This window comes from Suricata suricatta, chromosome 5 (genome assembly GCF_006229205.1).
Source record: "Suricata suricatta isolate VVHF042 chromosome 5, meerkat_22Aug2017_6uvM2_HiC, whole genome shotgun sequence".
NCBI classification, from domain to species: domain Eukaryota; kingdom Metazoa; phylum Chordata; class Mammalia; order Carnivora; family Herpestidae; genus Suricata; species Suricata suricatta.
Genome location: NC_043704.1, coordinates 136,716,507 through 136,729,654, shown reverse-complemented (window position 1 = coordinate 136,729,654; position 13,148 = coordinate 136,716,507). Strand labels below are relative to the sequence as shown.

General features: G+C 41.8%; 1 protein-coding gene across 1 annotated transcript in view; it reads right to left on the bottom strand.

The window, feature by feature from the left end:
• Nucleotides 1–1,014: 1,014 nt before the first annotated feature.
• UBE2E2 (ubiquitin conjugating enzyme E2 E2) overlaps nt 1,015–13,148 on the bottom strand; it is a 352,686-nt gene continuing 340,552 nt past the window's right edge. The window contains exon 5 of the mRNA XM_029940354.1: nt 1,015–1,871. Coding sequence (XP_029796214.1) covers nt 1,774–1,871 — 98 coding nt within the window. The 3' untranslated portion in view covers nt 1,015–1,773. The remainder of the gene's footprint in view (nt 1,872–13,148) is intronic.

Below are 13,148 nucleotides of genomic sequence, written 5' to 3'. Positions count from 1 at the left end.
ACCCAATGCAAAGCTCAAACTCACGAATTGTGAGATCATCCTGAGCCAAAGTCAGATGCTGAACCGACTGAGCCACCCAGGCACCCCATCAGTATGTTTCTTTTTTTTTTCTCAAAAATTTTTTATGTCTTTGTTTTATTTTGAGAGACAGAGAGAGAGTGGGGTAGGGGCAGAGAGAGAGGAAGACGCAGAATCTGAAGCAGGTTCTAGGGTCCGAGCTCCGAGCTGTCAGCACAGAGCCGGACGTGGGGCCTGACCCCATGAACTGTGAGATCATGACCTGAGCCGAAGCCGGACGCTTAACTGACTGAGCCACCCCGGCGCCCCCATCAGTGTATTTCTTAAACTGCATCACACGCAAGTTTCCTCTGCCTCTATAGCTGCAGACCTAAAATAGTCTGAAGGTCAAAGCCAGACAGATATACCCTTGTCACAAATGTTTTGACCATGAATGATAGAGTTGGGTTTATTTCTTCCACTAAAATTATGGGAAAAAACAAAACATACCTAAAATAGTCTGAAGGTTAAAGCCAGATATACATACCCTTGTCAGTGAATGTGCTGACCGTGACTGACAGCCTACTTCTCCCACCAAGACTATGGAGAACCCCCCCCAAAACTCAAGGGTAATCACTGTAGCAATCTTCAGAGGAAAAAGGGAGAGAAATAAATTCATAAGTGGTTAAACACAAGGATCAGTCTGACTTGGCTTTCACTAGAAGGGTATTTTTGGAGTCCCGTATTTTAATTTTCGAGTAAAGAAGGTTAAAACAGAAAGGAGACAAAGTAATGTGTGGCCAATATGTAAAATGACAGGGACCTGAAACAACCATAAAATCATCAGGTTATTGACAGCTGGAGAAATTCCACACGGTAAGCAACTCAGCTACAAAGAAATACTGGAGGTCTGGGATGAAAACTGCACTTGAATCTGTAATTGAGTTAGACAAGCCTTCCTGCACGTAGGGCTGTGCTGGTCGGCAGGATACAGAGCCAATGCTGGGTTACCAGAAGTGCATTTATCAGCCACAGTGATTTATTGAGTGCTTTAATAATACAAGTGTACATCAACTGATCCACAGTCAAAAGTGGCAGGTCCCTAAGAAATTTACAAGCACTTTAAGTAAATCAAAATACATATTATTTTTTCAATCCAACAGTCTTCTGTGTGGGAGACAGAAGGCTAGTGATAAACAGAGTCTCAGTAATGCACAGTGATTCTGATTGAAGCTTTTGTACAAAAAACTTGTTCCCAGTAGCATGCACCCACCAATAAAGACTTCAGTACAAAAAATTAATCCTAAGCACTACATTTAAGTAGAAATGAGATATAATTCTGAATTCGTGTTTTCCCAAAGATCACATAAAAGGAAAAAAATCAAAACAAAACAAACAACAACAAAAAACAAAACCACACAGTAATACAAAGCTTTGTAAGAAAGCTCTTACTATTACAGATCCAACATTGTTTGCACTGAAAACAAAAGTTCCCATCCATGGTGAGGTGGGAAAAGAAACCCCAAATCTTTCAAGTTAACAGAAATCAACAAAAGGGAATAACTTGAGAAGGCGGGGGTGGAGGGAAGAGAGGAGGACAAGGAGGAAGAGGAGGAAGGGACAGGGGACGGGGGATGGATGACATACCATCAGAAAAGGTTCAAAATTTAATAAAAATAAGAAAATCAGAAGCGAGGTCCGGAGGGGTGGGTAGGTATTGATGCACTTGGTGAATGTGCTTGCACAGGTCCGGCGGGGGCGGCGGGTGGCAGGCCCCTAGGTGGCGTACCGCTTGGTCCACTGTCTGGCCATCCGGTCGTGCTCGGCTCTGTTGGTCATGTACTGTGTGGCGATGCTGCCCACCAGAGGGTCAGCTGGAAGGGAAGCAGAGTCGGAGTCAGTACACGGCAGCGGCACCTCCTCTTTCAAAGTCGGGGGAAAGCCAGCCCTGGTTCAAGGAGTAGATGGGGAGGTGGCGGCAAGGGCTGCTCTCACCTGGGACGATGCTGCTTTAGCAAAGACCCATAAACGACCTGCCAGTGACAGATCACGTTTCACACCAGGTGCCCAAAGAGTCATCCACTGGTGGCTTCACTGATAGCTCTCGTCGTGCTTCCCGACAGGTCTTACTCTCTCTCCCTGCGTCCACCATGTACCTCTCCTCCTCCTGCCCTCGTTTTCAGATGGACGTTTCACTGAAAACTCTCTGGGAAGTGGCTGAGCTGGCCTGGCCAAGCCCTCTACGCTGGGGCTTAGCCCCGCGGCGGTGGTCGTGGTGGTACTCAACCCCTGGCGGCCTGCGCCGAGGGAGCCTTCGAGAGTCTCAGACACAAGCAGCAGCCCCGAGACCCACTGATACCGGGGAAGATGGCCTACCTCTTCCTCCAGACTGGGGAATATCAAAATCCATATGGCTCTTTTTTTACAAAAACACTGGCAAATATTAAATAATAGCTAATGCTCAGATATACCATGTCCTAAAAATAACATACTAATTCCATAAAACTCTGAGGATCTGACACATCAGGAACACAAGGAGGGAAGTCACTTGCTCCAGACAGAGTAAGTGGCGGAGCCAGGCTCTGAGCCTGGAGCCCCCCACGCTACTACATCCTGCTTGGGAGCCGGCTCTCCACCCACACCAGGACTCCAACAAAACTAGAGCAATTAAAGAAAAAGTAATTTCGGTTTCTGGGGATCCCAGAATGCACCCCATTTCCTCCATTCTCTAATTTCACTCTTTCTCTGATTTTTATTTCCTCTATTTTTGGTTTTGAGAATTTGGGTGTGTTAGAGCATGTGGATAAGAAGAGACCAAAAGGGAAAAGGGAGAAAAATTAGCAAACACTATGTTAAAGATGAAAAAAGATAAGGAAGTGTGCCAATGCTCTGACACAACCTATAGCTTGGGAAGAGTTGGGACTCTAACCTAGTAAGGTATTCATGGTTACACCTTCTTAATATTAGAGGAACAAGAGAAACATCACCTTTTAATGATCTGGTGAGGCCTCTGCTGCTGAAGCTTCTGGACAAGACCCTGCTTGTTACGATTATTCCAGGGAGAGGCCAGTTTCTTGTGCTCACTTATATCACAAAAAATTTAATAGACTACCCACTATATGGGTTTGTTCAGAACTTCTGCCTCTCTTCACTTGCCCAAAGCCTAAAACTGAAACATCGCTTAAACCAACCAGGTTCAAGAAGATTAAAACTAGCTGGAAACTGGCTAAGATACTGTAAAAAAATATGGTCTTTCAGTTCAGAGTAAGAAACGACTTTGGAGTCTAAAGGGCCTAAGAGAAATCTGAGTCACAAAAAGAAATCATCCTGCTCCACTTTCTGTCAGTCTAGAATGTAAAACCTTGAGTAAAAACATAGGTATCCTCAAGAGCTGGGGTCTATGTCACTTAAGACAGGTGTTCAACTGAGCAGAATGTCTATTGGTGAAATGCACTTAAGACTCATTTGTGCTTCCTAACTCAATGGTCAAGGTAAAGGACTGGTTTAATGTCAGAATGACCAGTGATGTTAATGATCTGCCTCAAATGCTCACAGTGTGGGCATATGGGGACCAAGATAGGGCTTTCCTTTCAGCCCAAAGGAGGAAGGAGGGCCAGGTGAAGGGCAGGTTACAGGAAGCTGTGGGTGGGAAAGGTGTCATATCAAGTGTCAAAACTATTTCAGTAGGGGAAGAAGGGAAAATTTCACAAGGCGGAGCACTGATAAAATTAACATGCACTGTGCAAAACTTCTTCGTGTGCTTAAACAATTTAACGTTAGATTTCCTTGAGTTCCTTTTACCTTTTCGAGTCTGATTTTAAAAAGAATATTTTTCCACCTGTAAAATTATGCATGCTACCTATAAAAGCAATAATTAATAATAAAAAACCACCTCCAACAATACGTAAGACAGAAAGCTGTAAGTGAAGATCATCTCCAAATTTACTTAGAAAGAAATAGATCTTCCTGGACTTCTTCTCTAAACACACAAAGATTAATGTATAGTCTGCTTTTATAATCTTAAAAAATCATGATATGGTGAATAAGTTTTTATATCAATAATCACAAGCTGATTTCATCATTTTTAATATTTACCTGAATAACCAACTTCTTGTTTAGAGACACTTGGGCTCTTTCCAATTTTTGGCTTTATAAACAATGCTGTGAGGAACATTACTGTGCATACAGTTTCACAAATTTACGCAAATCTGAAATTTGCTTAATGTACAAATGAAGGAACAATGTAAAAGAGGGAATTTAAAAACATATGCTGTTAACCACATAGTTCTCAATGTTAATATGTTTTGCTGAATAGAAGAAAATTAAGATTGTAGGTTAGTGAATCAAAACTATGCAATATATATATATGCAACAGTCTCCAAACATGAATTACTCATTTCTCTAACAATTTCTTTCTAAAAAAGAAGGAAAGAATTCCCGTCACTTCAGGTTTGTATATTGTTACTACTTTCCCAAATCTTCATCAGTCTTCGATATTGTCCTTTGTTGGTCTTCCTCCTCTTAGTAAAGAAGGTCCACAAAATTTATCAGTGGATAAGTAAATTAGTTTAAGTCTTCTGCACTCTTTGCCTTCGCAGCGATTATTTGGGTTTTTGAGAGGAGGAGCATGTTTATGTGTACAGCACAGGGCTGGATGGTTTTAAGCAGTTAATTCTCCCAAGTACTGTTGCTACACGTATTAGAGATTCCCTGAGGCTGCAGAACAGGATTTACACGGTGGGCAATGGAAAATCATGGGGGTGAGAGTTGGTTTATAATGCTCTTCATTTACTAGAACTTTAAACCACATCACCTCATCTGTTTAATAAAAAATGCCATCATTTTTGTTGACACATTCCTGCCATGAAACACCAGCTGGAACGAGAGTGCAAGACTGAAGGACCTTCCTCTTCTCCAGCTCTACCTCCTGGTCTCACCTCTCTCCCAACACAGTCTCAGGTGCAAAGAGAAGCTGTTCACTAAATGCCTATTGACTGAACAGCCATCATGATTATTTGCAAGTGAGGGAAAGGTGACCATATTGAGTCCTCTGCTGCCTCTCCCATTTTTTTGAGATCTGTGGTCTGTGAACCTTTGATTCTGGAAGGGAAAGGCTGAGACGACTCCTGCACCTTCCTTGCCACGCTGGCCGCTCTCTCTTGGCTGGGGCTGCACTGGGTACCCTGGAGGCCAAATGGGTTAGAGCTGGTCCAGAAAGGGAGGAGGGAGATAGGAAGCAAGACAAGGGGATAGAGAAGCAGCTCGAAAGAGGGAACTGGAAAAGACAAGCAGACTACTAAATTGCTTAGTGATTCTATTTCGATGGTCAAAGAACATTCTATCTTGGTTGGTAGGTGAAATGGGAAAAGTTATAAGGAAAACAATTTTGATTCCCTTTTCTTAAGAAAACATGTATGTTCTTAAAAACCACAGACAAAAGTAGCACAGAACAGTGGAAAAGGGAATGTGCTCTGGATATAGACTGCGTGGGTTTGTGTTATCAGCTCCACCAGTAACTGAGTCACCTTGGGCAAATTACTTAACTTCTCTGTGCCTCAGTTTCCTCAACCAAAAAATGGAGACAATAACAGTAACTACTCCATAGACTGTTATAAGAATTTAATTAGTTAATTCTTATAATGCACATATAAAACTATTACTTTCAAAACAAAGACTGTCAACTAATTGTTCTTGTGCATCTTTTTAAAATATAAATCTGTTGGGGCGCCTGGGTGGCTCAGTCAGTTAAGCATCCGATTCTTGATTTCTGCTCAGGTCTTGATCTCATGGTTGTAGGATCATGTCCTGCATTGGGCTCCATGCTGAGTGTGGAGCGTGCTTGGAATTCTCTCTCTCTTTCTCTCTCTCTCTCTTCCCCTCACCCATACTCACTCTCTCTCAAAATAAAATAAAAATAAATTTTAAAATTTAAATCTGTCTTCAGATCTGTCTTCACAAAGACAATCTCTTCAGACAAAATCCAAAAGTCCTTAGTATGACTCCCACGATCTTTGATCTAGACCTAGTCTTTCTAGCCTCCTCTGGTCATGCTTGAAGCCAGAAAGAACAGCTTGCACTTCTTCTATAAACCCTGCTCTTCCTTAAGTCTGCACTTTTGCTTCTGCTGCCTCTTTTGCCTGGAAGGCTTCTACTCATTTCTCCACATTTAGCTCAAGCATAGCATCCTTAGGGATGTCTTCTAGGAGCTTTCTCTCAGTCTTAGGTGTCCCATTTCTCTTTTGTCTGTTCCTACCTCTATCAGTGCACAGAGAATACTGCCATTTAGCTGGCTGTTTACTAATCTGTATTTCCTACTGGACTGGAACCTATGCATTCATTCATTTGACAAATACTTATTGAGTCCCTACTCAGTACTGGGTACTGGAGAACTAGCGCTAAACAAAATCCTGCCTCATGGGACTCTGCCTGTCACCCTGCTTCCCTCTTATTAACTCTCTGTTTGCTGTGTGAATGTAAGTGCAGACAGAAACACATGAGAAAAGTAAGTAAGGACCACATACAAAATAGCAGCCACATTACGCCATATGGCAGGTGTCCCTGGGTGGCATTACCACTATAAGCTGGTTCATCATAGACGTTTCTTCTCTAGATGTGAATTATCAGCAAGTCAGAGAAAGGGACCTGATGGTGATTGGGACAGCTTTCTTTCACCGTTCTCTGGCTTTTTTTTTTTTTTAACTTAATTATTTTATTATTGAACTCTGTGCTTTGCACACTGCCATTTCTTGGATTCTTCAAGGCTATAAATGACTGCCTTGCCAGCCGTTCCATTATACCAGTGATTAATAGAGGATTCTTTTAGCTCCCATCAAGTCATTGGATGCTTTCTGTATATCTGCCTTGCAATGACGTGCAGTAGCTCATTTTTGTGTCTTTCATGGAATCTTTCTTCTGTGGCTTGGTCTAGCTTACTTTTAAGTCTTTTATAAAATAAATGAAAAAGTAATAGAAATGCATTATAGTAAACTCAAGTGATACAGAAGTCCGTACGATTACAAGAATATTACCTTCTTCCCTCTTATTCCCTCCATCCCTGTGCTCCTACCACTGTAAGTGGTTCAACACTCATCCCTCCACGCTTTATTCAAGTTTACATTTACATCAAATGGGAATCACATAAAAAATATTCTGCAACTTGCACTTTCCTCTGTAACAATACACTGCACTTGCATTTATATGGCAGTACAAATAGATCTAGCTCATTATTTCTAATGATTATGGAGTGTTCCTTCCTGGTCCTTCAGCACTCAGTTCTCCGTTCCTCTACAGATGCACACTTAACGTTGATCTGATTTTTTGTTATAACAACCAGTGTTACAGTTTTGTACAGATCTGGGAGCACGCGGCTGGGAGTATTTGTGGAGGGCTGATTTCTGTAAGCAGCAGTGCTGCACAAGAGAGTACACATTTCAAACTTTTGGGGAATACTGCTGAACTGCCTTCGCCGAGAGGAACTCACCCTGTTTCCAGGGATTGTGAGCGGCGCTGCATTACCTATCTCTGTGCTTTTTTTGGTTAAGCTAACTAAATAGTCTGTTTTTGTTGTAACTGCATTTAATTTGATGCCTTACTAAGGTTTAACGTTTTCTCATTTTTGTTCACTATTGATATTTCTTTCCCTGTGATTTCCTTGCTCATGTCTTTTGTCCATTTTTTTTTACTAATATGAAGGAGCACTTTATATATTACAAATATCAGGCATGCACTGCCGTTTAGCTTGGGCCTCAGTATTTAGCCCACTCTGCATTAGTCTTTGGAAGACTGGACAGACAGATGCCCCCGTTGATGTCATTTCCGGCTTTACCGAACTTGGGGAGCGCAGGCTCACGTCAGTTACCGTCATCTTTAATAGCACACCACCATCATGCGTACTCGATGCTGCCCTCTGAACACTGGTTTTAGAAATATTGGTGAGCAATATCAGTGTCATTTAGGACGGAGACGCTCTTTCAGCCAACGCTAAACACGACGACATACAAGGGAAGAGCTTGGCACCGCCTTCTCAGGTGTTCCCACACTGTCCCAGGTGGGACGGAGCAGCAGCCGCCGGCGTGCAGGGCGGCGGGAACAGCACGGGGTTTTCAGCTGTCTGCTGCACACACCAGCTCTGACGGGAAGGGCCTTGGGGACGGCCGGCGGCTGCTGGCAGGGAAGGCCGCACATCAGTGACTGTGGGAAGCGGCCGCCAAATGTAAAAATATTAGAAATTAAAATGTGGGGGGACAAGACCTCATGACTGCTTCTTCACTACTCAGGAAGTGACTGCTGCGGCCCCGCACACAGCTCCGCGCATGGGGGCACCTCTGTGACCTTGCACCCCCGCCGGCACCCAGATCCTCGGGGTCTGGGAGTTGAGAAGGCAAGTCTTTACCCTTCTGCGACTCTGAGAGCAAAAGGGAAGCTCACTGACCGGATAGCGAAATCTTCATTCACAGTAACCTGCCCTGGCATAAAGAAACCTCTCTCCCAATTCATGCGTTTCATCAAGTGAAAACCTCTAGTGAAGTGCGGCAAACGTACCCAGCAGCATCGAGGTGCTGGCAGTGCTGAGAAGTTATACTGGTACCTCATGCGGACAGACTCTAAAAACATCCTGAATTTTTAATAATAAAATTATAATATTACTTAAATTCTTAAAATTTCGTATTTACTGCTGTTTCTCGGAGGATCATTTTAAGATGGGAATATCCAGCCTTGCCTCAGGCTGTTTATTGATTTTAACACTGGCTGTTCAGTATTCAGCCAAAATAAATCCAGTGCGCCTCTAACAACAACACTATATCTACTGTGTGTGGAGAAAATACTTTCTCTCGGTGGATCGTTTGCCCTTTCACCTCACTTATGATGCCCCTTGCCACACAGAAGTTTAAATATTTTAATAAGTCTATTTTTCCTTAATGTTTTCCAGTTTGATGTCAGGCTTACTTAAAAAGGCCCCCCTCCCTTCGTTCACTCTATTATTTTAGAAATATCCCCCTCTATTTACATATAGTGACGTTCATGTGCAACGCTGGCTGTATCGTTCCTAAGATTCCAGTACATCTGGATCTGATTCTGTACCTGATGTTCTTTTAATAGATTCATTGGTCTTTTGCTTTGTTTGTTCATCCTGCTTTTCTCACTATAGTTTTACAGTGTGTTTTGATATCTGGTAGGGTAAGTTGTTAGCCTTTCCCATTTTTTTCCTTCACTAAAATTTTATTTAAAGAACTCTAATCTTGATGAGGCTAAGACTCAGAGCATTTGAAGCAATATCACCCATGGGTATAGGAACCTTACGTTTCTTTTGAAGAATGTTATCAAGATTTACGAATATCTGAATTTCCCTGGATATACTAATTAAAAATCAAGTGAGTAGGACAGAGTTAAGGTTTTTGTATTTTGGAATGTGGGTAAATAAGACTAGTAATTATAGGCCTCGCCCAAACCAGAAAGACTGTTAAATATCCTAAGAAGACATGCACACACACACACATGTTGTGTATGTGTGAGACTCAAAGTGATTTAGGTGGAAAATTATGTCTGTGATTTAAACCAAATGGTGGACATTATCCATAATATAACCTAGATTTAAATTTGTGAATGCTAAATAGAGCTGCATAGAAGTCTAGCAAGGTAACACTGCTACTTCAGCATTGATAACCAGTGATGGTAAGAGGTACTTTTTAGGTATTTACTCATTTTTTGAGATAGAGACAGAGCACAAGTGGGGGAGGGACAGAGGGAAAGGGAGAGACAGAACCTGAAGCAGGCTCCAGGCTCTGAGTTGTCAGCCCCGATATGGGGCTCGAACTCATGAACCGTGAGATCATGACCTGAGCCAAAGTTGGATGCTTAACTGACTGAGCCACCCAGGTGCCCATGAGTATCTTCCACAAGACTTCTTAAGAGAAGATGAGTGGCTCGGACAGCCCCAGAAGTCTATCACAAAATATGGGAAAGGAGAGAAAGAAGGTTTGTGGGAATGCTGTGTTATCTTGGGAGTATGGTGTGTGACAGTGGAACTTCCGTCTCCCTCCACCCACCACCACAAAAATGGGTGAGGGGATGACTTTTCCCTCTCGAAGCCATGTGAAGAGGGTACCAAGAGGCCCTACAGTAAAGACTAGGGTGCCTGCAAGAAGCAGACTGGAGTGTCATTCCCAGCCACAGATCTGCCCCTCGATTATCTGAGTGACGAGAGGGAGCGCCAAGGAAGTGGTCTATACTGTCCCTGCTAGTTCATGAGTGTCCTGTCTAGAAGGCAGCTCCCAAAGGAGGGGCCACAGTAGCTAAGAGGCTCTCAGGAGAATGCTGTGTGAGAGGGGCAGTGGTGTTCTGGAACCGGCCTGCCAGCCAGTTTTTAAAATTTTAGGAAGTTAAACACCATCATTATTAAAAATTAAAGTTACAATTAAATACATGATTTACAAACAAGGGGGAATATTTAAAACTCATTTCTTAATTATTTTACTGCTATAATTACTATTCTCAGAAAAATATTTTATGCCTACCCTCTCTATATGATGGAAGAAACAATGTGCTGCCATGCATCTTGCCCTAATTATGCATTCAATAAGGTCACGCATGTAGCCTGAATTGCCAAATGCTACAAATTAGGACCTGGCTTATTGTCTTGTTGATTGTCTGGAGCTCCAAGGAAGTGATGGAAAAAATGCTAATAATGCAGATTAATCTGAAAAGTGTGGTATGTCTAGAGTAAGGCCTTACATTGTCAAGAGCATAAAAACTGGAGGATATATCCTTCCAATACTGAACCTATCACCTCACTTCAGCAAAGGAGTTGTTCATGACACTGACAAGTGAAATTCCAAAATCCTTATTTCACTATTGTCTTAGTTCTTTAAAAAATTTTTTTTTAATGCTTATTTATTTTTGAGATAAACACAGTGTGAGCAAGGAGGAACAGTGATAGAGGGAGACACAGAATCCGAAGCGGGCTCCAGGCTCTGAACTGTCAGCACAGATCCCAGTGTGGGGCTTGAACCGACAAACCACAAGATCATGACCTGAGCTGAAGTCGGACGCCTAACTGAATGAGCCACCCAGGCACCCCGCTTTTGTCTTAGTTCTTAAATGAAAATATCACCTAACATTTATATTAGAATTACACTCATTTGTCAGCTGCAACCACAGGATGGCTATAGATTTTGGCAAAAATCACTGAATCACTGCTAGGAGAATCAGCTGACTAAATGGAATTTGCATTAAAGAGTAGTGTATGTTTCATTACTTGTAAATTGTATACTACACATTCTTTACATCAGTAAAATATAATAAACTTGTGTACATGCATATACAAATACCACCACCCCACTCCCACCCATAGCCTGTTGTTAAATATTTACCAAGACCCCACAGGAGAATGGGTTATTAGGAGGCTGAGCCTTAGCCGGGCCTTCCACATCAGGGAACTGGGCAGTGAGCTCCCCAAACTACCCATACGACGCAGCATTTTGACACCTGTCATCTAGAAGGCATGGATGGCAAGATGGCGCTTGCCAAGAAGCAGTCAAGATAATAACGACAGGAAATTATGTAAAGGGACACCATTTTCATTCATTACCTAGTCCCTATATGCTTAGGAGTTAGGCCTTAAGAAGGGAGGAGAAAGTCAGACTTAACTGAGGTATGAGATAGGAGTTTAAAAATGGACCATGCTGACCTTCTAATAACCGGAAGTGACCTGGTGCTAGGAGATCTGCTAAATGTTATTAAGGAGCAGAGAAGGAAGATTCAACAAAACAGGGCCTAAGGCAGTGATGGGAGAAAGTTAAAACCATTCCATATTAATGCTCACTGAACTGAGACTGCTCAGTAAACAACACAAAACACACTGGCTATAATCTAAAGTACACTGTTGATAAAATACTTTAAAAATTTAAAAGCTCATCCTATAAGTTTACATTGCAGTGCTATGAACATTAAATCAGTGTGTTTTGAAATATAACGTGTTCTGTTAGAACAGACTCATTTAAAGAAGAGCACAGATGGTGCATTCCTACTGAGAAGCTATTGGATTACAATTCTGAGCTTAGTTAAGCAATAATTCCTAATGAACTCTAAGAAAATATCCTTACAGTAGAGGACTTGTTTAAGACACCAGAGATTCACACATTGCTTTCCCCAAAATACTGCTGCTAAGAGCTGTTGCTGCAGCAAGAAGGAAAGAGTCAAAGATGCCAAGATGTTGCAGCTGGGTTTTTTTTTTTTTAAAGCAGCTTCACCAAGATATAATTTATACAATTTACCCAATTAAAGAACTTCAATGGTTTTCAGGATATTCACAGTTATGCAACTATTACCACAATCCATTTTAGAATACTTTCATCATCCCTAAAAGAAACCTGTACCCCCTGAGAGTCCTCATCTTCCCAAATTTTCTAGCCCGTGGTATCCAGTAATCTACTTTCTATCTGTGTATATTTGTTCTGGACATTGCATATAAATGGAATCCTACACACAGGGTCTTTTGTGATTGGCTTCTTTCACAAAACATAGTATTTTCAAGGTTTATCCATGTTGTAGCATACATCAGAATAGACCTCATTTATTTTTATTGCCAAATAATATTCTTTGGTTTGAATGACTATACCACCTTATATTTATCCATTCATTAGCTGATGGACCTGTGGGCTATTTGCACTTTTTGGCTATTAGGAATAATGCTACTATGACATTTTGCTTGAACATGTTTTCATTCCTCTTGGTATATACTAGCTGCAGAAAAGATATGGTAGCTCTGTGTGTAACCATTACAGGAACTGCCAAAGTGCTGTCCAGAGATTGCATCACTGTACGTCCCCACCAGCCATGCGTGCGGGTTTCGATTCTCCACATCCTCATCAACACTTGTGATTATGTGAGGATGGTACATTATGAGGGAATAGCTTATCGGCCTATGTGTACCAGGTATCCAGTTATTAAAAAATATATACTCTTCATGAACATTTGTTACTACCAACCATGGACAACAAATGATCTTAAGTGGAGTTATTTTTCTCACGGTCTCTGGCTGTGCGAGACTAAAGATGATCCTCATCCTCTCTTCCCTCTACTTCCAACCCCTGATATGAGTAAAAATGACAACAATTGAATGAGACTTGTTTGTAATGTACATCTTCAAAATA